General features: G+C 44.2%; 2 protein-coding genes and 2 long non-coding RNA genes across 4 annotated transcripts in view; all 4 read left to right on the top strand.

The window, feature by feature from the left end:
• The window catches only part of hps5 (HPS5 biogenesis of lysosomal organelles complex 2 subunit 2), a 38,274-nt gene extending 17,462 nt beyond the window's left edge, over positions 1-20,812 (top strand). The window contains exons 10-21 of the mRNA XM_029752058.1: positions 1,236-1,394; positions 1,672-1,846; positions 5,376-5,493; positions 7,792-7,947; positions 8,157-8,225; positions 9,623-10,227; positions 10,311-10,431; positions 14,115-14,264; positions 14,513-14,746; positions 18,320-18,426; positions 18,785-19,526; positions 20,061-20,812. Coding sequence (XP_029607918.1) covers positions 1,236-1,394; positions 1,672-1,846; positions 5,376-5,493; positions 7,792-7,947; positions 8,157-8,225; positions 9,623-10,227; positions 10,311-10,431; positions 14,115-14,264; positions 14,513-14,746; positions 18,320-18,426; positions 18,785-19,526; positions 20,061-20,121 — 2,697 coding nt within the window. The 3' untranslated portion in view covers positions 20,122-20,812. The remainder of the gene's footprint in view (positions 1-1,235; positions 1,395-1,671; positions 1,847-5,375; positions 5,494-7,791; positions 7,948-8,156; positions 8,226-9,622; positions 10,228-10,310; positions 10,432-14,114; positions 14,265-14,512; positions 14,747-18,319; positions 18,427-18,784; positions 19,527-20,060) is intronic.
• On the top strand, positions 6,010-7,227 carry LOC115192922 (uncharacterized). The gene is made up of 2 exons (XR_003878015.1): positions 6,010-6,720; positions 6,829-7,227. It is a non-coding gene; the product is annotated as an uncharacterized LOC115192922 (long non-coding RNA).
• A 1,704-nt stretch (positions 20,813-22,516) lies between the features above and the next one.
• LOC115191564 (uncharacterized) lies at positions 22,517-23,706 on the top strand. The gene is made up of 3 exons (XR_003877737.1): positions 22,517-22,570; positions 22,713-22,748; positions 23,141-23,706. It is a non-coding gene; the product is annotated as an uncharacterized LOC115191564 (long non-coding RNA).
• Positions 23,707-26,174: 2,468 nt separating this feature from the next.
• The window catches only part of epx (eosinophil peroxidase), a 30,744-nt gene continuing 29,003 nt past the window's right edge, over positions 26,175-27,915 (top strand). Inside the window, exons 1-2 of the mRNA XM_029751874.1 lie at positions 26,175-26,206; positions 26,309-26,399. The gene's annotated coding sequence lies outside the window, so the exon portion shown is untranslated. The remainder of the gene's footprint in view (positions 26,207-26,308; positions 26,400-27,915) is intronic.

A 27,915-nucleotide genomic window follows, 5' to 3' on the forward strand; every position in this document is an offset into this window, starting at 1 on the left:
ACATCCAGGAACGGTTTGGTGATGAACAATGCCTTTTCCAGCATGATGGAGCACCTTGCCATAAGGCAAAAGTGATAACTAAGTGGCTCGGGGAACAAAACATCGATATTTTGGGTCCATGGCCAGGAAACTCCCCAGACCTTAATCCCATTGAGAACTTGTGGTCAATCCTCAAGAGGCAGGTGGACAAACAAAACCCCACAAATTCTGACAAACTCCAAGCATTGATTATGCAAGAATGGGCTGCCATCAGTCAGGATGTGGCCCAGAAGTTACAGTTGCAGAGGTCTTGAAAAAGAAGGGTCAACACCGCAAATATTGACTCTCTGCATCAACTTCATGTAATTGTCAAATAAAAGCCTTTGACACTTATGAAATGCTTGTAATTATACTTCAGTATTCAATAGTAACATCTGACAAAAATATCTAAAGACACTGAAGCAGCAAACTTTGTGGAAATGAATATTTGTGTCATTCTGAAAACTTTTGGCCACGACTGTACACTCAACAAGTAGGTCACATGGAGGAGAGGTGTTGTTCCAGGAGGTGTTGCTCTATTTGTTTTTTAAACCAGGTTTACTGTTCACTTGCACTATATTAGATGGGAGTTCCATGCACTTATGGCTCTGTATAATACTGTACGTTTCCTTGAATTTGTTCTGGACCTGGGGACTGTGAAAAGACCCCTGGTGGCATGTCTGGTGGGGTAAGTGTGTGTCAGTGCTGTGTGTAAGTTGACTATGCAAACAATTTGGAATTTCCAACACATGAATATTTCTTATGAAAACAAGAAGTGATGCAGTCAGTCTTTCCTCAACTCTTAGCCAAGCGAGACTGGCCTGCATAGTATTAATATTAGCCCTCTGATTACAATAAAGAGCAAGACATGCCGCTCTGTTTTTGGCCAGCTGCAGATTAAATAGGTATTTCTTTGCAGCACTTGACCATATGACTGGACAATAATCAAGATAAAACTAGAGCCCGCAGGACTTTCTTTGTGGAGTGTGGTGTCAAAAAAGCAGAGCATCTCTTTATTACGGCTAGACCTCCTCATCTTTACAACCATTGAATCTATATGTTTTGACCATGACAGTTTACAGTCTAAGGTAACACCAAGTCATTTAGTCTCGTCAACTTGTTCAGCAGCCACACCATTCATTACCAGATTCAGCTGAGGTCTAGAACTTAAGGAATGATTTGTATATCCTCCGTGCTCATCTGTTTACCATTCCCAGTCCAGGAAGTCGATTCCCATCGACCGACTGGATCACCTGAGGTCACAGCTCAGTGTGACCACCCACCTGGATCTGATTGGCCAGCTGGAGGAAGTGGTCGCCAAGCTGGAGCCTCTAGACTCTGCCTCCAGCAGTCGCAGGAGCAGCATCTCCTCTCATGTGAGTCTGCCTGGAGGTGCTGTTTGTCCCTATCAGGACACAGTAGTTCTGAACTATTAAATGTAGTTGAAGAGATGTTATATATATTGGTGTCTCAGGATTTACAATATGTTCAGTGTAACTTAATTTGTATGGTTTCTACATAAAGACACTTTTTTTATAACCCATACACAACACATACATACATAACAAGCAGTGCATGACATAAGCCTTTATGTTCTTCTTATGAATGTGTAATGAAGTCTTTGTTGGTACCCTCAATCTATTCTTTATTCAGGAGAGCTTCAATGTCCTGGACTGTGGCATCTACCGTGTCATTAGCCGGCGAGGCAGCCAGTCAGACGAGGAGACCAGCTCCCTGGTCAGCCAATCGATGCTTGAGGAGGAGCGGCTGAAGGAGTTCAGCTTCGTTCAGGAGGAGGAGGAGCAGCAGCAGCAGGGGGCGGAGCATGGTAAGAGACAGGTGAAAGGTTCCGTTTAATAACCCACCTTTACCAGCCCTGAGGAAGTTCTCAAACCAAATTGGGGGATGGAAATAACAATGTTTTGTAGCATTACGGTGGCGCGATTTCATTTTGTATGGGAAGTCAAATGTGAATGAAACTACTGTATAATAAACCCCGAATAGCATCACGGATCCTTTTTTTCAATGTCAGACTAAAATGTAGTTGTTGATCTTGTTGTTGATGTGCATAGGCAACTTGAGTGACAGAGCCTACCTTTTTCATGGTTGTTTGATCAATAGGACTGTACAGTTCACAAATCTAAGCGGACTCCCGTGGTATTTACATATTTGCAGAAATCCATTCAGGTGGCTTTTGTGGCTTTTGCCAAATGCTTTTTTTTAATGATCTAAAGTCATGCTGTTTCTTCTGCCTGTGAACACACAGTCCAGTTCAAGTGAATGATGGCAGGACCGTATGGCTTATTTGCATATAGGCCTACTGTAGCTCTGATTGGCTATGATTCACCGCTCTGAGTCTGGTCCCGGACAAAACAGGCTTTTATTAGGTTTTATTGCCTGCGGTGTCTATTATTTGTCCCAAATCTAACTGCCGGTAGCTCAGAAAACTGAAGCAAGGATATGCGTATTATTGATACTATTTGAAAGGAAAACACTTTGAAGTTTGTGGAAATGCGTAATTAATTTAGGAGAATACAACACAATAGAGCTGGTAAAAGATAATACAAACACCTCCAACAACCCATAAAACATCCCATAATTCTGCCAAAAAAACTATGAGAAATGCTTTTAACTTCTATGGGCTACGTGGGATGCTAGCGTCCCACCTGTGGTACACAGCCAGTGAAATATCAGGGCGGCAAATTCAAAAACAACAAAATGTAATAATTCAACTTTCTCAAACATACAACTGTTTTACACCATTTTAAAGATACACTTCTCCTTGATGTAACCACCTTGTCCGATTTCAAAAAGGCTTTACAGCGAAAGCAAAACATTAGATTATGTTAGGAGAGTACATAGACAAAAATAATCACACAGCCATTTTCCAAGCAAGGACATGTGTCAATAAAACCCAAAACACAGCTAAATGAAGCACTAACCTTTGACGATCTTCATCAGATGACATTCCTAGGACATTATGTTACACAATACATGTATGTTTTGTTCGATAAAGTTCATATTTATATCCAAAAACAGCATTTTACATTGGCGCGTGATGTTCAGAAAATGTATTTCCACCAAAATCTTCCGGTGAATGTGCACATCAATTTACAAAAATACTCATCATAAACGTTGACAAAATACATAACAATTATTTAAAGAATTATAGATAGACTACTCCTGGATGCAACCGCTTTATCAGATTTTAAAATAGCTTTACGGAGAAAGCACATTTTTCAATATTCTGAGTACATAGCTCAGCCATCACAGAGACACCCGCCAAGACACCCGCCATCATACAGACACCCGCCAAATTCGGGGCAACCTAAACTCAGAATTAGTATTAGAAATATTCTCTTACCTTTGCTGATCTTCATCAGAATGCACTCCCAGGACTGCTACTTCCACAAGAAATTTAGTTTTTGTTCGAATTAATACATATTTACGTCCAAATACCTCCGTTTTGTTCGTGCGTTCAGAGCACTATCCAAAGGCATAACGCGCGAGCACAGTACCAGAGACGAAAAGTCAAAATGTTCCATTACTGTACTTAGAAGCATGTCAAACGCTGTTTAAAATCAATCTTTATGGTATTTTTAACGTAAAATTGTGATAATATTCCAACCGGACAATAGCGTATTCATTCAAGGAGAAAAAGAAGGAACGGCGTGACCGCGCATATCCAATCCCTTTATCCACAGGCAGTCCAATCAGAAACTGAGCTCCTATTATCTGCCCAGTAACAGGAGAAGGCTGAAACAACTTTCTGAAGGCTTTTGATAGCCAATGGAAGCCTTAGGAAGTGCAACGTAACCCCACAGATACTGTAGTTTCGAAAGGGACTAGAAAGAACTACAATTCTCAGATCCTCCACTTCCTGGTTGACTTTATCTCAGGTTTTTGCCTGCCATATGAGTTCTGTTATACTCACAGACACCATTCAAACAGTTTTAGAAACTTCAGAGTGTTTTCTATCCAAATCTACTAATAATATGCATATTCTAGTTTCTGGGCCAGAGTAGTAACCTGTTTAAATTGGGTACGTTTTTCATCCGGCTGTGAAAATACTGCCCCCTAGCCCAGACAGGTTAACTAGTTGGATAATGGGCTTTTTTAGGTGAGTGGTGCTAATGCTGCGCTGTGATAAGCAGTGCCCACTTTGTCAAAGGCAAGGGTGTTAATATGTTGCTTGTCCATTCCCAGCATGCCTCTCTCCAGGGTGCTGTTGGAGAGGCTCAATGTAGCAGGTATAAGCCTATGGTAGGAAGAATATAACACATTAGATCTGGTAAAATATAATACAAACAAAAAACGTGCGTTTTCTTCTTATTTTTTGGGGTCGTCTTTGAAATGCAAGAGAAAGGTCAGACAGTGATGTGGGATACTAGGTGTAATTTAGACGTTGTCCACAAGATGGCAGCTGTGTGTGTGCAAAGTTTCAGACTGATCCATTGAAGAATTACATCACTACACAATATTTTGTCAGCTAGGTGTACTTCACGAGTTTGCCCAAATGTCCCAGATTGGTCAGTTGATACATTTAAGTACATAACTATAGAGAACATAGAAATATGCTATAGTAATACATTTTTTTTTTCAAGTTTACACACTCCCAGGAATGTCATACATGATGGATAATTAGCTTCCCTACAGAAAATACACTAACCTTCACACATCAAGATGGCCAGGCGGGTGTGGAGCCAGAGACAGCAGGGGGGTCAAACTGTAGAACCCAGTTCCTACATTTTGAATATAAAAATGGATTTTATCAAACAAAACTATGCTACATTTTATCTCAGGATGACAAATCAGAGCAAGATTACTGAATGTAAGTACATTATTTACCTTCAGAGTTGAATGTATCAAACCAGTTGCCGTGATTAAAGTGTTTTGTTGTTGTGCACTCTCCTCAAACAATAGCATGGTATTATTTCACTGTAATAGCTACTGTAAATAGAACACTGCAGTTAGATTTAACAATAATTTGAGCTTTCTACCCATATAAGTCTTTCCCGGAAAGTTGGCTGTTGTTTACAACGTCATTCTAGTCACATTATCGCATATTGAGCCACAACTGTCCCACTTTAGGGACACCGATCCAGTAGTACCATCCTCTACACATTACCACATCAGTTATTTTGGTGTTTATTGTCATCTTATTTATTTATTTTGGCAGTGGTTTTGTGCACTTTTACAGCATCGGCTGCTTGCATTCTCTCCTCTCATCCTCCCTCTCCTCTCATTCTCCCTCTCCTCTCCTCTCATCCTCCCTCTCCTCTCCTCTCATCCTCCCTCTCCTCTCATCCTCCCTCCCTCTCATTCTCCATCTCTCCCTCCATCCCTTCTTCCTCCAGATCCCCAGAGCGGTGGTGGTTTGGAGGTTACTGAACCCAGCGGTAACCACCAGTTCCACCTCCCCATGTCATTCTGCCCCAAACACTCCCGCATCGCCCTGCAGGCCGTCAGAGACAGGTGATACATCTATCTACAGAGCCTAAAGAAGCCTCTGTGACGTCATACTGAAATATATATTTTCTTTTTTTTTGTCCAATGCTATGGTATATTCATTTAGCTTAGCCTTTATTTAACCAGGATGAAAATCCTTAGAGGTTAAAAAACCTATTTTCTGAGGCCCGATGGCGACTTATGAATCATCAACTGATAGCCTACACGTTCTTGATAGGTGACATGCATCATTCTTTGTTTAGAAATCTTGTGGTGGCTAGTAATGAACATAATGAATATAGATATCTCTAGTTAGTCCTTTGTGAAAATAAGTCCTTTACTAACAGGTTGTATGTAGACTGAAAGAGAAGTGAAAGTCGTAATTTTAAAATAACTTTGCTTCAAGGTGAAACCAATGAAAATGCAGCTGTTCCCTCTGATAGGTGGAAAAGGGAAGTGACCCTAACAACCACATTAAATACGTTTTTATTCAAGACTTACATTCACTGCCTTTCGTCTACGCTACAGATGCATTCGGTACGTTTCACTTACGATTTCAATTCAGATTCCACATTATCACACTGTTTGTATTGTTTTTGACTAAGGTGGTGTTACTCTGGTCTTAGTGTCTGTAGTTACATGTGACTGAGGGGGTGTTGAGAGTTACTCTGGTCTTAGTGTCTGTAGTTACATGTGACTGAGGTGGTGTTGAGAGTTAGTTACTCTGGTCTTAGTGTCTGTAGTTACATGTGACTGAGGTGGTGTTGAGAGTTAGTTACTCTGGTCTTAGTGTCTGTAGTTACATGTGACTGAGGGGGTGTTGAGAGTTAGTTACTCTGGTCTTAGTGTCTGTAGTTACATGTGACTGAGGGGGTGTTGAGAGTTAGTTACTCTGGTCTTAGTGTCTGTAGTTACATGTGACTGAGGTGGTGTTGAGAGTTAGTTACTCTGGTCTTAGTGTCTGTAGTTACATGTGACTGAGGGGGTGTTGAGAGTTAGTTACTCTGGTCTTAGTGTCTGTAGTTACATGTGACTGAGGGGGTGTTGAGAGTTAGTTACTCTGGTCTTAGTGTCTGTAGTTACATGTGACTGAGGGGGTGTTGAGAGTTACTCTGGTCTTAGTGTCTGTAGTTACATGTGACTGAGGGGGTGTTGAGAGTTACTCTGGTCTTAGTGTCTGTAGTTACATGTGACTGAGGTGGTGTTGAGAGTTAGTTACTCTGGTCTTAGTGTCTGTAGTTACATGTGACTGAGGTGGTGTTGAGAGTTAGTTACTCTGGTCTTAGTGTCTGTAGTTACATGTGACTGAGGTGGTGTTGAGAGTTACTCTGGTCTTAGTGTCTGTAGTTACATGTGACTGAGGGGGTGTTGAGAGTTACTCTGGTCTTAGTGTCTGTAGTTACATGTGACTGAGGTGGTGTTGAGAGTTAGTTACTCTGGTCTTAGTGTCTGTAGTTACATGTGACTGAGGTGGTGTTGAGAGTTAGTTACTCTGGTCTTAGTGTCTGTAGTTACATGTGACTGTGTCACTGACTGTACCAGGGTTTATTTTTCTAAACAGTGTTGCCATGTCTTAGTGGTCAGGTAACGTCAAGATGTTTTAATTGTTTTAATTTAATTAGGCAAGTCAGTTAAGAATAAATTCTTATTTACAATGACGGTCTACCAACAGGTAAAAGGCCTGCTACGGGGACGAGGCCTGGGATTAAAAATAAAAATATAGGACACACATCACGACAAGAGAGACACCACAACACTACATAAAGAGAGACCTAAAGACAACAACATAGCAAGGTGGCAACACATGACAACACAGCATGGTAGCAGCACAACATGACAACAGCATGGTAGCAGCACAACATGACAACAACATAGTAGCAACACAACATGACAACAACATGGTAGCAACACAACATGACAACAACATGGTAGCAACACAACATGACAACAACATGGTAGCAACACAACATGGTAGAAACACTTCATGGCAGCAGCACAACATGGTGGAACCACAAAACATGGTACCTACATTATTGGGCACAGACAACGGCACAAAGGGCAAGGTAGAGACGCCTTAAACTGTCGTATGGTTCTGTCTGTTTATTCTTTACTTACAGTCTACAGATGTGTCCTGTAGGAAAGATAAAGATCTATATATATTTATTTTTTTCTAAAATGTTTACTGGGTCTATGTCATAAGTGACTCCGTATTCCGTAGAAAAGGCACTACTTTAGACCAGAGGACAGTGGCATTTCAGAGTGGGCTGGTGTCACAGCAGAGCTCTACAGCCTGGATTCTAACTGTCCTATGTGTCTTTTCCTCAGTGTCTCCAGTTTTGTGAAGAAGACTACTGAGAAGATCAACACTCTCCAGATGAACTCTGACCTTTGGCCACGTCCCCCTGACTCTAAGGACGGGGGTCAAGGACATGTGGAGGCCGTAGCTACCACTGCACCGTTCCCAGAGGACGTTGACCACGAGTGAGTTGAGATATTGGCTTGCTTTTTTTCTTCTTGTACTGATCTCTACTATTGATTCTACAGTCTATATTCTATAGTCTGTCTTGGACAGCTTTAGCGATGTCTGTTCAGTAGGAAGCTGTCCTAATTTTCAAAGCATTGAAATGGACCTGCTGCCAGACCAAATGATTGTCTTCCCCCTATCCTCCCTTGTGTTGTGTTTTACCCAGGGAGTGTCTGGACCAAGGAAATGCAGAGACTGATCTACAGGACCTGATAACAGCGACAGAGAAAGCACTGTGAGTACAGAGCAACACTACAACCCTGTTTATTATACGTGACTGTACAGTACATGGTAACCCTGGATACATACCCCTCTAGAACATGGTAACCCTGGATACATACCCCTCTAGGACATGGTAACCCTAGATACATACCCCTCTAGGACATGGTAACCCTATACCCCTCTAGAACATGGTAACCCTGGATACATACCCCTCTAGAACATGGTAACCCTGGATACATACCCCTCTAGAACATGATAACCCTGGATACATACACCTCTAGGACATGGTAACCCTAGATACATACCCCTCTAGAACATGGTAACCCTATACCCCTCTAGGACATGGTAACCCTGGATACATACCCCGCTAGGACATGGTAACCCTGGATACATACCCCTCTAGAACATGGTAACCCTATACCCCTCTAGGACATGGTAACCCTGGATACATACCCCTCTAGGACATGGTAACCCTAGATACATACCCCTCTAGAACATGGTAACCCTATACCCCTCTAGGACATGGTAACCCTGGATACATACCCCGCTAGGACATGGTAACCCTAGATACATACCCCTCTAGAACATGGTAACCCTAGATACATACCCCTCTAGAACATGGTAACCCTAGATACATACCCCTCTAGGACATGGTAACCCTATACCCCTCTAGGACATGGTAACCCTAGATACATACCCCTCTAGAACATGGTAACCCTAGATACATACCCCTCTAGGACATGGTAACCCTAGATACATACCCCTCTAGGACATGGTAACCCTGGATACATACCCCTCTAGGACATGGTAACCCTGGATACATACCCCTCTAGGACATGGTAACCCTAGATACATACCCCTCTAGGACATGGTAACCCTAGATACATACCCCTCTAGGACATGGTAACCCTGGATACATACCCCTCTAGGACATGGTAACCCTGGATACATACCCCTCTAGGACATGGTAACCCTAGATACATACCCCTCTAGGACATGGTAACCCTAGATACATACCCCTCTAGGACATGGTAACCCTGGATACATACCCCTCTAGGACATGGTAACCCTGGATACATACCCCTCTAGGACATGGTAACCCTAGATACATACCCCTCTAGAACATGGTAACCCTAGACACATACCCCTCTTGGACGGCAGGTAGCCTAGTGGTTAGAGCGTTGGACCAGTAACCGAAAGGTTGCTAGATCGAATCCCCGTGTTGACAAGGTAAAAATCAATCTGTCGTTCTGCCCCTGAACAAGGCTGTTAAACCCAATGTTCCCCGGGTAGGCCGTCGTTGTAAATAAGAATTTGTTCTTTACTGACTTGCCAAATCAAAGATGTATAGCTAATCTGATTTATAAAACCCTTTTAAATTAAACAGGGTTTTTATTGTACCCATCTTAGCTCTCAGATCCAGGATCCTTTGGTTCTGTTGGACCCAGCCTGTCTAAAAGAAACTCTACAGGAGTGGATCCCTGTGTTGGAGAGGGTTCTAGGTCCTGAGCTGGATCTAGGTCTGGGAAAGCAGAGTCCAGCTGGTGAGGGTCACCCCGGTGTGAAGGAGACGGAAGATGCTGCAAACAACTGTCCAGAGAATGTTCAGTCTGAGATCCCCTCGAGCTCTCCTGAGGAACTGACAAAGGACGGCCAGGAGGAAGGGAGGAGAGGAGAGGATTCCCCACAGCAAAATGGAGGACAAGAGGACCAGAGGGAGGCTCAGGACCACCACATACCTGACAAGGCCTCCACTGAAGAGAACCTGAGGGTGTGGTCCCCCAAACCTCTCCCCCCAGACCTCCAGGCTCACCTTACCCAGCTGGCCACTCTGTACCTGGAGCTGGACTATTTTGGGGACCCTGTTGTCCAGAAAGAGAGGGGTGTAGTTGAGGTCAATGCATTCTTGAGACGGTTCTTCTTCCTTCTGGACCAGGAGCGGGTGAGGAGGATGTGTCTACTCGGCTACGGGGACCAGCCTGAGGTCCACATCTCCTTCATGGAGGCCATGCTAGGTGTGTACCATGGACAGTTTCTATGAAACACACACACACACACACACACGTACAATATTAAAAAGGCTTTTCTCCCCTGCCAGAGCTAACCCAGTCCAGTAAGGTGGTAGAGGTGATTCAGAAAGGAGACCTGCTGAAATCTCTACGCTGTCTCAGAGAACTACAACCCTGGAGCGCTCCGATGCTCCTCGCTCACCTGCACAGGTAGATAAGCTCTCCTACCCTCTACTTGTTTCCTTCCCCTCTCCTCTCTCTCCTCCCTCCCGCCTCTCTTCTCCTCTCTCCCCTCTCTTCTCCTCTCTCCCCTCTCTCTCCCTCACCTCTCCCCCTCCCTCCTCTCTCTCTACTCTCTCCCCTCTTTCCCTCTCCTCCCCTTCTCCCGCCTCTCTCCTCCCTTCTCCCCTCCCTCCTCTCTCCCCTCAACTCTCTGACAGTCCACCGCATCTTCATCTAGCTTTAACCTCTATGGGCTAGGTGGGACGTGACCGGCCCACTCTATTCAACAGCCAGTGGAACAGCGTGGCGTGAAATACAAAAACCTCAAAAATGCAATCATTTCAATTTTTCAAACATACGACTATTTTATACCATTTTAAAGATAAGACTCTCGTTAATCTAACCACATTGTCCGATTTCAAGAAAGCTTTACAGCGAAAGCAAAACATTAGATTATGTTAGGAGAGTAGATAGACCAAAATAATCACACAGCCATTTTCCAAGCTAGCATATAATGTCACATAAACCCAAACCACAGCTAAATGCAGCACTAACCTTTGATGATCTTCATCAGATGACACTCCTAGGACATTATGTTATACAATACATGTATGATTTGTTCAATCAAGTTCATATTTATATCAAAAAACAGCTTTTTACATTAGCATGTGATGTTCAGAACATGCATTCCCACCGAACACTTCCGGTGAATTTACTAAATTACTCACGATAAACGTTCACAAAAAACATAACAATTATTTTAAGAATTATAGATACAGAACTCCTTTATGCAATCGCAGTGTCAGATTTTAAAATAGCTTTTCGGCAAAAACACATTTTGCAATATTCTGAGTAGATAGCTCGCCATCACGGGCTAGCTAATTTGACACCCACCAAGTTTGGCGTTCACTAAACTCAGAATTACTATAAGAAAAATTGGATTACCTTTGCTGTTCTTCGTCAGAATGCACTCCCAGGACTTCTACTTCATCCACAAATGTTGTTTTGGTTCAAAATAATCCATAGTTATGTTCAAATATCCTCTGTTTTGTTCATGCGTTCAAGACACTATCCGAAGGGTAACGAAGGGTGACGCGCCGGCACGTATAGTGACAAAAAAATTCAAAATATTCCATTACCGTACTTCGAAGAATGTCAAACGCTGTTTAAAATCAATTTTTATGAGATTTTTCTAGTAAAATAGCGATAATAATCCGACCGGGAGACATATTTTTCGTTCAAAGACTGAAAATGTAAAATGGACTCTTCACGTGCATGCGTGCACCCGTCTCATTGTTCTCAGATCGACCACTATCCAAATGCGCTACTGTTTTTCAGCCAGGGGCTGCAAAGTCATCATTCAACGTTCTAGCGCCTTCTGACAGCCTATGGGAGCCTTAGAAAGTGTCACGTTACAGCAGAGATCCTCTGTTTTCAATAAAGAGAGTGTAGAAGGCCAAGAAATGGTCAGAGAGGGCACTTCCTGTTTAGAATCTTCTCAGGTTTTGGCCTGCCATATGAGTTCTGTTATACTCACAGACACCATTCAAACAGTTTTAGAAACTTTAGGGTGTTTTCTATCCAAATCAAACAATTATATGCATATTCTAGTTTCTGGGCAGTAGTAATAACCAGATTAAATCGGGTACGTTTTTTATCCGGATGTGAAAATACTGCCCCCTACCCTAGAGAGGTTAACAGTCAACCGCATCTTCGCCTAGCTTTAACAGTCAACCGCTGCTTTAACAGTCAACTGCTGCTTCGCCTAGCTTTAACAGTCAACTGCTGCTTCGCCTAGCTTTAACAGTCAACCGCTGCTTCGCCTAGCTTTAGCAGTCAACTGCATCTTCGCCTAGCTTTAACAGTCAACCGCAGCTTCGCCTAGCTTTAACAGTCAACCGCAGCTTCGCCTAGCTTTAACAGTCAACTGCTGCTTCGCCTAGCTTTAGCAGTCAACCGCTGCTTTAACAGTCAACTGCATCTTCGCCTAGCTTTAACAGTCAACTGCGGCTTCGCCTAGCTTTAACAGTCAACTGCTGCTTCGCCTAGCTTTAACAGTCAACCGCTGCTTCGCCTAGCTTTAACAGTCAACTGCATCTTCGCCTAGCTTTAGCAGTCAACTGCATCTTCGCCTAGCTTTAACAGTCAACTGCTGCTTCGCCTTGCTTTAACAGTCAACCGCTGCTTCGCCTAGCTTTAACAGTCAACCGCTGCTTCGCCTAGCTTTAACAGTCAACCGCTGCTTCGCCTAGCTTTAACAGTCAACCGCTGCTTCGCCTAGCTTTAACAGTCAACCGCAGCTTCGCCTAGCTTTAACAGTCAACCGCAGGCTTCGCCTAGCTTTAACAGTCAACCGCAGCCTTAACAGTCAACCGCAGCCTTAACAGTCAACCGCAGCTTTAACAGTCAACCGCAGCTTTAACAGTCAACCGCAGCTTTAACAGTCAACCGCTGCTTCGCCTAGCTTTAACATTTAGAAATCCGGTGACTTAACCCTCCTGTTGTGTTGGTTTCATGTTAATTCATTCTGTGTTCCCGGTCCAAAATGACCACCCCATTATAGCTGATTATAAATCCATAATAATACATATATTATCACCTAATGTTGTGTTAGATCTTTTTATCAACTGAAGTTCTCGTGAACATTACAAGTTTTGATCTTCTATTTGATATTTATGGCCTGTAGGCCTCATTGACCTGAGCTCATACAACTCGTTTTTGAGTAAAAAAAGCATAATGTATGGATTATTTTGACTATAACAAATACTCAGATGAAACATATTGTGCTGTTTATCACAGACTACTTTGTGTCAAAGTTTAACAAGGACTCTCTCCTCCTCACCAGTGTCATGATCAAAGATATGATTAAGAGCCTCACATACAGTATATTGTTTGGTCATTGTGCTGCCACAGAATGAATTGTGAGCAAGGCCTCAAAAAGCTTTATACACCAGAGCTGCAATAAAAGTTCTATATATTATTGAAACAATGTTGCGATTGTTTGTGAGAATGCCAACAGGTGTGGTTCCTGTGGGGAAAGATTCTATTGGAGAAAGTTTCCTGTGGGGGTTGCCATGGAAACCAAGAAGGGGTGTGTGTGTGTGTGTGTGTGTGTGTGTGTGCTCAAACACACATGCATGTGGGGGTCTGGGAGAGGAAGTGTGTCCTGATGAATGGGAATGTGCCTGAACAAAATGTTATATACTAATTGTACTCTCACCCATTTACTTCTAATGACTGGTCATTTTTGACCGGGAACACCACATGTATGTTGTGTGTTCAGATGCCCTGTGTGGACAAAGTCATGGAACCTCATGACAATCAGATTAAATCAACTACATTTTTCAGAGAGAGAACTTGTAAATCGGTCCAATTCGACTGGAACACAGCAGGAGGGTTAAGCCTCCTGATCAGCCTTCCCTGTAGCTCAGTTGGTAGAGCATGGTGTTTGCAACACCAGGGTTGTGGGTTCGATTCCCACGGGGGGCCAGCACAGAAAAAAATGTATGATATGTATGAAATTGTATGAAATGTATGCATTCACTACTGTAAGTCGCTCTGGATAAGAGCGTCTGCTAAATGACTAAAAAATGTAATCATAATGTCTGTCTGACTCGTCTCTAGTTCATGATAACCTTCTCTAAATCTCCTTCCTCTCCTCTTTTGTGTAGGTTGTATGAGAAGCACGGAGAGTTAGCAGTTCGCTCCTTCACCCAGTTCTATCCCACAATCCTCCCCTCTGACATCACAGCCATGGCCAAACATAGCCACTTCCTGGCTTACCTAGACAACCTTGTCCAATCATGGGCCGAGGAACAAAGGTAGGTTTACACTAAACCATGAAGTACAATGTTTTTATAGATCTTTCTCTCCATTTAAAGAGTTAATGAATGTATCACAGCCCTCAATATGAATACATCTAGGTCGTATTCATTAGGGTACACAGCGGAAAACATTTTATAAATTTTGCAACAGAAACTACTCAAATCCAGGTTATCCCTCTGTGCTTCAGTACATTCTTCTATTTGGTACCTAATGAACACCATGCTGTTCTGTTTCTCTCCCTTAGACTGTCGTTCCTTGGGTCCCTCCTCCAACCAGAGACTCTGCGACAGGATTGGCTGGAGCTGGCCCTTACCCACGATGCACCTCAAAAGAGCGACACACTGACCACAGACGGACAACCGAGATGGCACTCCCATTTCTTCAGCTGGGGTTATGGTCGTCTCCTATCCCTCCTGATCCGCCTTCCAGCTGACCTGGCCTCCAAACAGAAGATGGCTGAGACATGCAGGAGCCACGGGTAAAGACTATTTTTTTTTTATGTATATAAATAGTCTTTCCTGTGGCTCAGTTGGTAGAGCATGGTGTTTGCAACGCCAGGGTTGTGGGTTCGATTCCCACGGGAGGCCAGTACAAAAAATAAATAAATAAATAAAAGTATGAAATGTATGCATTCACTACTGTAAGTCGCTCTGGATAAGAGCGTCTGCTAAATGACTAAAATGTACATGCATACATACATACATACACACACACACACACAGTTGAAGTCGGACGTTTACATACACCTTAGCCAAATACATTTAAACTCAGTTTTTCACAATTCCTGATGTTTAATCCTAGTAAAAAATCCTAGTCTTAGGTCAGTTAGGATCACCACTTTATTTTAAGAATGTGAAATGTCAGAATAATAGTAGAGAGAATGATTTATTTCAGCTTTTATTTCTTTCATCACATTCCCAGTGGGTCAGAAGTTTACATACACTCAATTAGTATTTGCTAGCATTGCCTTTAAATTGTTTAACTTGGGTCAAACGTTTCGGGTAACCTTCCACAAGCTTCCCACAATAAGTTGGGTGAATTTTGGCCCATTCCTCCTGACAGAGCTGGTGTAACTGAGTCAGGTTTGTAGGCCTCCTTGCTCGCACACACCTTTTTAGTTCTGCCCACAAATTTTCTATAGGATTGAGGTCAGGGCCTTGTGATGGCCACTCCAATACCTTGACTTTATTGACCTTAAGCCATTTTGCCACAACTTTGGAAGTATGCTTGGGGTCATTGCCATTTTGGAAGACCCATTTGCGACCAAGCTTTAACTTTCTGGCTGATGTCTTGAGATGTTGCTTCAATATATCCACATAATTTTCCTCCCTCATGATGCCATCTATTTTGTGAAGTGCACCAGTCCCTCCTGCAGCAAAGCACCCCCACAACATGCTGCTGCCACCCCTGTGCTTCACGGTTGGGATGGTGTTCTTCAGCTTGCAAGTATCCCCCTTTTTCCTCCAAACATAATGATGGTCATTATGGCCAAACAGTTCTATTTTTGTTTCATCAGACCAGAGGACATTTCTCCAAAAAGTACGATCTTTGTCCCCATGTGCAGTTGCAAACCGTAGTCTGGCTTTTTTTATGACGGTTTTGGAGCAGTGGCTTCTTCCTTGCTGAGCGACCTTTCAGTTTGTCAATATAGGACTCGTTTTACTGTGGATATAGATACTTTTGTACCTGTTTCCTCCAGCATATCAAATCAAAGTTCATTTGTCACGTGCGCCGAATACAACAGGTGAAATGCTTACTTACAGGCTCTAACCAATAGTGCAAAATAAAAAAAAATAAGGTGTGTGTGTGTAGGTAAGTAAAGAAATAAAACAACAGTAAAAAGACAGGCTATATACAGTAGCGAGGCTATAAAAGTAGCGAGGCTACATACAGACACCGGTTAGTCAGGCTGATTGAGGTAGTATGTACATGTAGATATGGTTAAAGTGACTATGCATATATGATGAACAGAGAGTAGCAGTAGCGTAAAAGAGGGGTTGGCGGGTGGTGGGACACAATGCAGATAGCCCGGTTAGCCAATGTGCGGGAGCACTGGTTGGTCGGCCCAATTGAGGTAGTATGTACATGAATGTATAGTTAAAGTGACTATACATATAAGATAAACGGAGATGACACATATGGAATCATGTAGTAACCCAAAAAGTGTTAAACAAATCAAAATATATGTCATATTTGAGATTCTTCAAAGTAGCCACCCTTTGCCTTGATGACATCTTTGCACACTCTTGGCATTCTCTCAACCAGCTTCAACAGCTCAAATAAACAAAGAGAAAAGACAGTCCATCATTACTTTAAGATATGAAAGTCAGTCAATCTGGAAAATTGTAAGAACTTTTAAAGTTTCATCAAGCGCTATGATGAAACTGGCACCCATGAGGGCGGCCACAGGAAAGGATGACCCAGAGTTACCTCTTCTGCAGAGGATAAGTTCATTAGATTTACAGGGGGTAAATTGCAGCCCAAATACATGCTTCACAGAGTTCAAGTAACAGACACATCTCAACATCAACTGTTCAGAGTAGACTGCGTGAATCAGGCCTTCATGGACGAATTTCTGCAAAGAAACTACTACTAAAGGACACCAATAAGAATACAGGTCTTCCTTGGGCCAAGAAACACGAGAAATGGACATTAGACCAGTAGAAATCTGTCCTTTGGTCTGACGAGCCCAAATTTGAGATTTTTGGTTCCAACCGCCGTGTCTTTGTGAGACGCAGAATAGGTGAACGAATGATCTCTCCATGTGTGGTTCCCACCGTGAAGCATGGAGGAGGAAGTGTGATGATGTGGGGGTGCTTTGCTGGTGATTTATTTAGAATTATCGGCTCTTAACCAACCCGTGCTATTTTGTTTGTTTTTTCACATTGTTCGTAACTCGTTTTGTACATAATGTTTCTGCTACCGTCTCTTATGACCAAAAAGAGCTTCTGGGCATCAGAACTGGGATTACTCACCTTGAATTGGACGAGGAGTTCTTCTTCAATGAGTCAGATGCTTCTTCTTTGGGATCTGAACACCTCAATCTTAGATTTGTCTGTCCATAACACTTTTTTCCAATCTTCCTCTGTCCAATGTCTGTGTTCTGTTGCCCATCTTAATCTTTTCTTTTTATTGGCCAGTCTGAGAGATGGCTTTTTCAACTCTGCCTAGAAGGCCAGCATCCTGGAGTCGCCTCTTCACTGTTGACTTTGAGACTGGTGTTCTGTGGGTACTATTTAATGAAGCTGCCAGTTGAGGACTTGTGAGGCGGTTGTTTCTCAAACAAGACACTCTAATATACTTGTCCTCTTGCTCAGTTGTGCACCGGGGCCTCCCACTCTTTCTATTCTGGTTAGAGCCAGTTTGCGCTGTTCTGTGAAGGGAGTGGTACACAGCGTTGTATGAGATCTTTAGTTTCTTGGCAATTTCTCGCATGGAATAGCCTTCATTTCTCAGAACAAGAATAGACTGATGCGTTTCAGAATAAAGGTATTTGTTTCTAGCCATTTTGAGCCTGTAATCGAACCCACAAATGCTGATGCTCCAGATACTCAACAAGTCTAAAGAAGGCCAGTTTTATTGCTGCTTTAATCAGAACAATAGTTGTCAGCTGTGCTAACATAATTGGAAAAGGGTTTTCTAATGATCAATTAGCCTTTTAAAATGATAAACTTGGATTAGCTAACACAACGTGCCATTGGAACACAGGAGTGATGGTTGCTGATAATGGGCCTCTGTACGCCTATGTAGATATTCCATAAAAAATCTGCCGTTTCCAGCTACAATAGTCATTTACAACATTAACAATGTCTACACTGTATTTCTGATCAATTTGATGATATTTTAATGGACAAAAAGTTGCTTTTCTTTCAAGGACATTTCTAAGTGACCCCAAACTTTTGAATGTGTGTGTGATGTACTTAAATACTGATCATGGGTGAAGAGACATTACCTGATTTCTGCCAGAAGGGGGCGATATCATGTCACCATTAATGCAGGCTAATGTTTTTCCATGTGTACCTGTGTTATAATGACTGTGTTCTCTGTGCAGGTACTGGACTGGCTATGTGTACCTGTGCTGTGAGCTCCAGCGTCGTACAGAGGCTTTCTCTACCATCTGTAGACTGGATGACATGAGTCTGCTGGAGGAACCCAGTGGTAATGACTCTCTCTGTAATCATTTGAATTAAGAAGGGATTAGCCTCTCAATGTACTACTACGGTTTAGTAAATATTTGGTCTACATGATCACAACCCTGAATGCTCTTATTTCTCTGTCTCTCTCTCTGTCTCTCTCTCTGTCTCTCTCTCTGTCTCTCTGTCTGTCTCTCTGTCTGTCTCTCTGTCTGTCTCTCTGTCTGTCTCTCTGTCTGTCTCTCTGTCTGTCTCTCTGTCTGTCTCTCTGTCTGTCTCTCTGTCTGTCTGTCTCTCTCCCTCTCTCCCTCTCTCCCTCTCTCCCTCTCTCCCTCTCTCCCTCTCTCCCTCTCTCCCTCTCTCTCTCCTGGTGTGATTCTCAGGCATGGTGCCTCAGACCATGGATGAGTGGAAGATGCTTCTCCAGCTGTCTCAGCAGTGTAGTAACAGCAGACCGTCTGACCATATCCCAACCCCGGCTCCCGCCCCCTCCTCGGCTCTCGCCCCCTCCTCGGCTCCCGCCCCCTCCTCGGCTCTCGCCCCCTCCTCGGCTCCCGCCCCCTCCCCGGCTCCCGCCCCCTCCTCGACTCCCGCCCCCTCCTCCTCGGGTCCCGCCCCCTCCTCCTCGGGTCCCGCCCCCTCCTCCTCGGGTCCCGCCCCCTCCTCCTCGGGTCCCGCCCCCCCCTCCCTGGCTCCCGCCCCTTCCCTGGCTCCCGCCCCTTCCCTGGCTCCCGCCCCCTCCCTGGCTCCCGCCCCCTCCCTGGCTCTCGCCCCCTCCTCGGCTCCCGCTCTCGCCCCCTCCTCGGCTCCCGCCCCCTCCTCGGCTCCCGCCCCCTCCCCGGGTCCCGCCCCCGCCTCAGCTCCCGCCCCCTCCTCGGCTCACGCCCTCTCCCTGGCCCTAGCCTCCAACGGGACCAGCCCCAGCCTGACCAACGGTGGCTCTGCAGCTGACCATATCCAGACAGAGGTGACTCCAGAGAACCTGGTCTTGCGTCTGGCCCGGGCTGTGGGCCCCGACCGGGCCCTTGGGGCCCTACAGGAGGTGGGGATGCAGTCGGACATGGAGCTGGGGCCACACTCCACCCTGGTCTGTGAGCTGCTCCGTGTGGCTGAGAAGAGACAGAGGTGGGTGATGGATCATACCAGGGACTGTGATACCAGGGACTGTGATACCAGATACCAGGGACTGTGATACCAGGGACTGTGATACCAGATACCAGGGACTGTGATACCAGGGACTATGATACCAGATACCAGGGTCTATGATACCAGGGACTGTGATACCAGGGACTGTGATACCAGGGACTGTGATACCAGGGACTATGATACCAGGGACTATGATACCAGGGACTGTGATACCAGGGACTATGATACCAGGGACTATGATACCAGGGACTGTGATACCAGGGACTATGATCAGCTAGTTAAAAAAACAATGTCATTGATTGTTATAACAATCATCCCCTAGACAACACAAGGTTATACAAATAGGGCCGTAGACAACACAAGGTTATACAAATAGGGCCGTAGACAACACAAGGTTATACAAATAGGGCCGTAGACAACACAAGGTTATACAAATAGGGCCGTAGACAACACAAGGTTATACAAAAAACACATATGATACTAATGTTCCTCTCTTTTTCCTGTCTACCCCAGGGCTCTGATCCAGACCATGCTGGAGCGCTGTGATCGCTTCCTCTGGTCCCAGCATGCTTAGCGAGACAACACCAACCAACGCGCCTAGCGGGTCCTCAACCAACGCCATTTAGAACAACTATTACGGACAACTGCTATGGGGAGCAATGTTAGGGTCAATTCCATTTCCAATTCAGGCAGTTAAACGGAAATTTAAATTCCAGTTATCCACATTGAAAAGCAATTTAATTGATTGAATTGAAATGAAATTGACCCTAGCCCTGATCTGATCCAGAGCCATCCAGAACAAGTTAAATTACCCTTAATGTGACCACAATGCTTACTAACTACTTTTTAAACTGGGCTCTAATAATTTATGTTGTACCATTCCTGAGTTCTACTCCGCACCAACATTCTAGAATGCGACTCTGGTTGACCTGGTTACAGTCAAGACAGACGACTGTATTTAAGTTGTTACTATTTTATAGTTGCCAAAACCCTGCCTTACCGAAGAAATATGGGATTAATCTATAAATAATCTGAAAGTATTGTTTTTGAATTGTAAGGTCCTCGGATGCATTTTCAAACCTGATGATGGTATATCTGACTTTGTTATCAACGACATCTCCTCCTTGGATCAAACTACTGCAACGTGGTTATAAAGCACCTGAATGAATTGTTTTGAAGACAATTGTGAAAATATAATTTTATTGAAATGCTCTAATCTATTAATATAATATTTAATGTGAATAATAAAATATATGATGATCTGATCCACGGACTGTTTTTATTACAAATCAAACTTTATTTAAAGAACGCTTAAAAATGGGAGAAAGGCTTACTCCCTCCAGGATAAATGGATGTTTTCATGTTGCCGTGTGTGGAAGAAGTGAACGACACATGCACAGTGTCTCTTGTGCATGTTGTTGAAGTTGTTGTGTTGGTAGTACTGTCATTATAGATCGTATTAATAACACTGGAATGAGATGAGCCTTTGTTTTCTCGTGAAACGGTGCCTGATAAATCCACACCTGGAACATCAAAGAGATACAACTAGGAGGAATGAGGGAGAGAGAAAGAGATACAACTAGGAGGAATGAGGGAGAGAGAAAGAGATACAACTAGGAGGAACGAGGGAGAGAGAAAGAGATACAACTAGGAGGAACGAGGGAGAGAGAAAGAGATACAACTAGGAGGAATGAGGGAGAGAGAAAGTACACAAAAGTTGCTGCTGTATCTTGATGTCCTTCTAAAAGAATGTCTCAAAAATAAAACATTACATTTTCAATTGAACAAATTTGATTGACCTAAAAAAAAAAAAGGAGCTTGATCTTCCAAAAACAGTCATATTATCTCTCCTTCTCCTCCTGTCCTTTGCATAATCCTCTCCACTCACTCATCTCCTATCTCCTCCTGTCCTGTCTTGCCCACCTGGTCGTGTCATTGGAAGCCCCCTGGCTTAGTGACAATCAGATTCAAAGGTTTCGACATTTGGGCAGAGCCACTGAAGACACTGACACTCAGTGTTTAGAACAGAGAGACGGGCGAACAGATAGACGGGACTTTATTTAAAATTGAAAACTGTGGAATAATATGGATGATGTCACCGTTACATTCCATGCTGTTTATCCTGATCGGAATTACAGCTGCCTTTTTTTGAAAGAGTCAAATCAGCACCTAGAAGTATTGCTTTCTGATTCTTTGCAGTGGGATTTATAGCTATTACATGTAGATGTATAAGAAAACTACTGCCCCTTTGGTCCGTTGAGTCGTTCTCTAAGACAAGTGTCCTTCATACCCCGTTAATGAATCCAGAGAGAGAGAAAAAGATCTGTACAGCCTCTAATGAACACATGGCACTGGAGTTGTGCCTTCCTCACCTGACAGATCTGTATGGTTCTGTTTAATCTAGAGATTATAATCCAAAAACTGGTGCTTGAGGAAACTTTTTAAGACGATGTTTTTAAATACAGGTATCTTTAACAAAATGCTTCGTAATGTCGCTGTTCTTCATGTCATAAAGAAACAACAACAACAAAAATATGGATTGTAAATGTTTTGGGTTTTTTTTGTTTAAAAAAAAAAGCATACTGTAGATGAATTCTAGCTATTGACTCAATAGACAAAATGGTTGAATGCTGAGAAGAATCTATCCGCTCTCGGATTGCAATAAGAGTTCGAATGGTTCTGGTCAACAAGACCCGACAGAGAGTTCATTGATGTTGAGGGGTTGTCACCAGACACACTGATAAGTGGATTCTGGGCATTCCTAATGAACACACACACACACACACACACACACACACACACACACACACACACACACACACACACACACACACACACACACACACACACACACACACACACACACACACACACACACACACACACACACACACACACACACACAACCTGTTGACTGTGCTGCCAGAGTATAAAAGAGTCAACTTCACCTGCTTAAGGAAGACATGCCACACACACACACACCTGTTGATTACAACTCGCAATGCTTAGCAGCGCCCTTTAAGGTACATATTATTAACTCGGGCCTCATAAACATGCATTTAGGTTATTAAGTCTGTATGGTACTAAATGACACAGCCGTTTCAATCACCAGCACCTTCAAATGAACACTGATTGATGCCTAATTCTGACCTGCTTCTTTTGGAGACCTGCACTAACAGATAGATGGACATGCCACCCATGGTAAGGATTCTTTTTTTATATATATGGCTGGACGTCACCTTCTACCTTATTTACCTTCTTTCCATTCCAATATTTTAAGGCAATATAAATGGACGTGAAAGTAGACTACCTCTATGTTGATCTGAAAGTAGACTACCTCTATGTTGATCTGAAAGTAGACTACCTCTATGTTGATCTGAAAGTAGACTACCTCTATGTTGATCTGAAAGTAGACTACCTCTATGTTGATCTGAAAGTATACTACCTCTATGTTGATCTTATGACTGTGTAAAATGTGGTTCTGTGTTCTCAGACCAGCTCTATGTTGATCTTATGACTGTGTAAAATGTGGTTCTGGGTTCTCAGACTACCTCTATGTCATTGTTTTTATGTCACATGTCTTGTTGTTGTAGGGTCTCCAGCTAGTTCTGTCTCTAGCTCTGCTCTGCTGTCTACCTCACCAAGTATCACCAACCGAGCTAGCTCACAATGACTCAGGTACACTGTACTGTGTTCTGTCTCTAGCTCTGCTCTGCTGTCTACCTCACCAAGTATCACCAACCGAGCTAGCTCACAATGACTCAGGTACACTGTACTGTGTTCTGTCTCTAGCTCTGCTGTCTACCTCACCAAGTATCACCAACCGAGCTAGCTCACAATGACTCAGGTACACTGTACTGTGTTCTGTCTCTAGCTCTGCTCTGCTGTCTACCTCACCAAGTATCACCAACCGAGCTAGCTCACAATGACTCAGGTACACTGTACTGTGTTCTGTCTCTAGCTCTGCTCTGCTGTCTACCTCACCAAGTATCACCAACCGAGCTAGCTCACAATGACTCAGGTACACTGTACTGTGTTCTGTCTCTAGCTCTGCTCTGCTGTCTACCTCACCAAGTATCACCAACCGAGCTAGCTCACAATGACTCAGGTACACTGTACTGTGTTCTGTCTCTAGCTCTGCTCTGCTGTCTACCTCACCAAGTATCACCAACTGAGCTAGCTCACAATGACTCAGGTACACTGTACTGTGTTCTGTCTCTAGCTCTGCTCTGCTGTCTACCTCACCAAGTATCACCAACCGAGCTAGCTCACAATGACTCAGGTACACTGTACTGTGTTCTGTCTCTAGCTCTGCTCTGCTGTCTACCTCACCAAGTATCACCAACCGAGCTAGCTCACAATGACTCAGGTACACTGTACTGTGTTCTGTCTCTAGCTCTGCTCTGCTGTCTACCTCACCAAGTATCACCAACCGAGCTAGCTCACAATGACTCAGGTACACTGTACTGTGTTCTGTCTCTAGCTCTGCTGTCTACCTCACCAAGTATCACCAACCGAGCTAGCTCACAATGACTCAGGTACACTGTACTGTGTTCTGTCTCTAGCTCTGCTCTGCTGTCTACCTCACCAAGTATCACCAACCGAGCTAGCTCACAATGACTCAGGTACACTGTACTGTGTTCTGTCTCTAGCTCTGCTCTGCTGTCTACCTCACCAAGTATCACCAACCGAGCTAGCTCACAATGACTCAGGTACACTGTACTGTGTTCTGTCTCTAGCTCTGCTCTGCTGTCTACCTCACCAAGTATCACCAACCGAGCTAGCTCACAATGACTCAGGTACACTGTACTGTGTTCTGTCTCTAGCTCTGCTCTGCTGTCTACCTCACCAAGTATCACCAACCGAGCTAGCTCACAATGACTCAGGTACACTGTACTGTGTTCTGTCTCTAGCTCTGCTGTCTACCTCACCAAGTATCACCAACCGAGCTAGCTCACAATGACTCAGGTACACTGTACTGTGTTCTGTCTCTAGCTCTGCTCTGCTGTCTACCTCACCAAGTATCACCAACCGAGCTAGCTCACAATGACTCAGGTACACTGTACTGTGTTCTGTCTCTAGCTCTGCTCTGCTGTCTACCTCACCAAGTATCACCAACCGAGCTAGCTCACAATGACTCAGGTACACTGTACTGTGTTCTGTCTCTAGCTCTGCTCTGCTGTCTACCTCACCAAGTATCACCAACCGAGCTAGCTCACAATGACTCAGGTACACTGTACTGTGTTCTGTCTCTAGCTCTGCTGTCTACCTCACCAAGTATCACCAACCGAGCTAGCTCACAATGACTCAGGTACACTGTACTGTGTTCTGTCTCTAGCTCTGCTCTGCTGTCTACCTCACCAAGTATCACCAACCGAGCTAGCTCACAATGACTCAGGTACACTGTACTGTGTTCTGTCTCTAGCTCTGCTGTCTACCTCACCAAGTATCACCAACCGAGCTAGCTCACAATGACTCAGGTACACTGTACTGTGTTCTGTCTCTAGCTCTGCTGTCTACCTCACCAAGTATCACCAACCGAGCTAGCTCACAATGACTCAGGTACACTGTACTGTGTTCTGTCTCTAGCTCTGCTCTGCTGTCTACCTCACCAAGTATCACCAACCGAGCTAGCTCACAATGACTCAGGTACACTGTACTGTGTGTTAAATGGCCTGTTGAGAACAATTCATATTGTCATGAGATTATAAGACATTTTAAAAAGGGGGTCATCCATGTTTATGACAAGAATTGATAATCGGATCATCTGTTGTAAAGTTAAAGGGATTGTTGGGAACCGATTATGTCCTCCAATATAACAAAGGCTAGTTTCATATCAGTTATTATTGATCAGTGTCATTAGCTAGGTTTCCATCCAAATGGTGACAGATTTTCATGCTAATATTCTAAAATCCGCAGTGGAGCAAACGGGTTTGTTGCTGATTTAAATTTTTTTTATAATTGTGTGATGACATATTGCACAGAAAAAAAAACACATTTTCTGCTTAAGTTTTCATGCTTTCATGTTTAGATATCTGAAATTCAAAATGTGTTTCCATCGCATTTTCCACTCTATCACTTCCGAAACTGTTGCATTAAAAAGCAAATGTTCCCACTCTGGTTCTTGGCGCGTTCGCTCTAGCCAACAACCGATGCAGTGCGGTTCGGCTAGTCTACATTATGGATAAAAGCTAAATATAATTGTATTTGTTAAGCATCGATCCCCAGGTCACCAAAATAATAATTTATTGGAAAGGAGCATCAAGCTCACAACCTTGCACTTTCACCACCTCTGTGAAGTTCATCATCATTTATTTATTCTTGTAGTTTAATAAACTGTGTGCTTTCCCGACGAGTTGTAGTGGGATGACCACACAGCTGAATGCCACACATGTCAATGCGTGACTCCAAATGTGTACTTTACGCGCACAAAAAGGTCGGGTAGAAACCTGGTTAGAGACAGTTTTCTGGAACATTTTGTATCTTAAAATGTATATGCACTCACTATAAGTGTTGCGATGTGGTTATTAATGTAATTAGACATGCGCGCCACCAGGTGGTGCAGAACTTTGAGTACATGTTGCTAGCATTGTGAGAGTATTGGAACGTACCCTGAAACACGTTGCGTGCAGCTGCTTGCCTGTTACGCAACGCTCTGGGTTAGTAATAAACTCATCTGTTTATAAAGGGCTACTACTCCTTGACTCATTCCAAGGCATAAAGAGTTCCATGGGTTATTCATTGTATTGCATCATCTCCAGGGGTTTCCTATCTGCGCTCTACGTTGGTAGAGGAGGCTCTGAAAAGGGCTTTAGAACGTACTACTGCTGCCTACGCCCACACCAAGGAGAGGTGAGCCAATAGCAGGACTATCCTCAGTAAATTGATCAGATTATTTGTGAAAAGCCATGTTAATGTCTATGAAAAGAGAAATGCTATTTACCAATTAGGGTCTGCCTGTCTGTTCATCTGCCTGGCTGTCTGTTCATCTGCCTGCCTGTCTGTTCAACTGCCTGCCTGTCTGTTCATCTGCCTGCCTGTCCATTTGCCTGCCTGTCTGTTCATCTGCCTGCCTGTCCATTTGCCTGCCTGTCTGTTCAACTGCCTGCCTGTCTGTTCAACTGCCTGCCTGTCTGTTCATCTGCCTGCCTGTCCATTTGCCTGCCTGTCTGTTCATCTGCCTGTCTGTTCATCTGCCTGCCTGTCTGTTCAACTGCCTGCCTGTCCATTTGCCTGCCTGTCCATTTGCCTGCCTGTCTGTTCATCTGCCTGCCTGTCTGTTCATCTGCCTGCCTGTCTGTTCATCTGCCTGTCTGTTCATCTGCCTGCCTGTTCATCTGCCTGCCTGTCCATCTGCCTGCCTGTCTGTTCATCTGCCTGCCTGTCTGTTCATCTGCCTGTCTGTTCATCTGCCTGTGTTCATCTGCCTGCCTGTCTGTTCATCTGCCTGCCTGCCTGTCTGTTCATCTGCCTGTCTGTTCATCTGCCTGCCTGTCCATCTGCCTGCCTGTCTGTTCAACTGCCTGCCTGTCTGTTCATCTGCCTGCCTGTCCATTTGCCTGCCTGTCTGTTCATCTGCCTGCCTGTCTGTTCATCTGCCTGCCTGTCTGTTCAACTGCCTGCCTGTCTGTTCAACTGCCTGCCTGTCTGTTCATCTGCCTGCCTGTCTGTTCATCTGCCTGCCTGTCTGTTCATCTGCCTGCCTGTCCATTTGCCTGCCTGTCTGTTCAACTGCCTGCCTGTCTGTTCAACTGCCTGCCTGTCTGTTCATCTGCCTGCCTGTCTGTTCATCTGCCTGCCTGTCCATTTGCCTGCCTGTCTGTTCATCTGCCTGCCTGTCTGTTCATCTGCCTGCCTGTCTGTTCATCTGCCTGCCTGTTCATCTGCCTGCCTGTCTGTTCAACTGCCTGCCTGTCTGTTCATCTGCCTGCCTGTCTGTTCATCTGCCTGCCTGTTCATCTGCCTGCCTGTCTGTTCATCTGCCTGCCTGTCCATTTGCCTGCCTGTCTGTTCATCTGCCTGCCTGTCTGTTCATCTGCCTGCCTGTCTGTTCAACTGCCTGCCTGTCTGTTCAACTGCCTGCCTGTCTGTTCATCTGCCTGCCTGTCCATTTGCCTGCCTGTCTGTTCATCTGCCTGCCTGTCTGTTCATCTGCCTGCCTGTCTGTTTATCTGCCTGCCTGTCTGTTCAACTGCCTGCCTGTCTGTTCAACTGCCTGCCTGTCTGTTCATCTGCCTGCCTGTCCATTTGCCTGCCTGTCTGTTCATCTGCCTGCCTGTCTGTTCATTTGCCTGCCTGTCTGTTCATCTGCCTGCCTGTCTGTTCATCTGCCTGCCTGTCTGTTCATCTGCCTGCCTGTCCATTTGCC

This window comes from Salmo trutta, chromosome 4, assembly GCF_901001165.1.
Source record: "Salmo trutta chromosome 4, fSalTru1.1, whole genome shotgun sequence".
NCBI lineage: Eukaryota > Metazoa > Chordata > Actinopteri > Salmoniformes > Salmonidae > Salmo > Salmo trutta.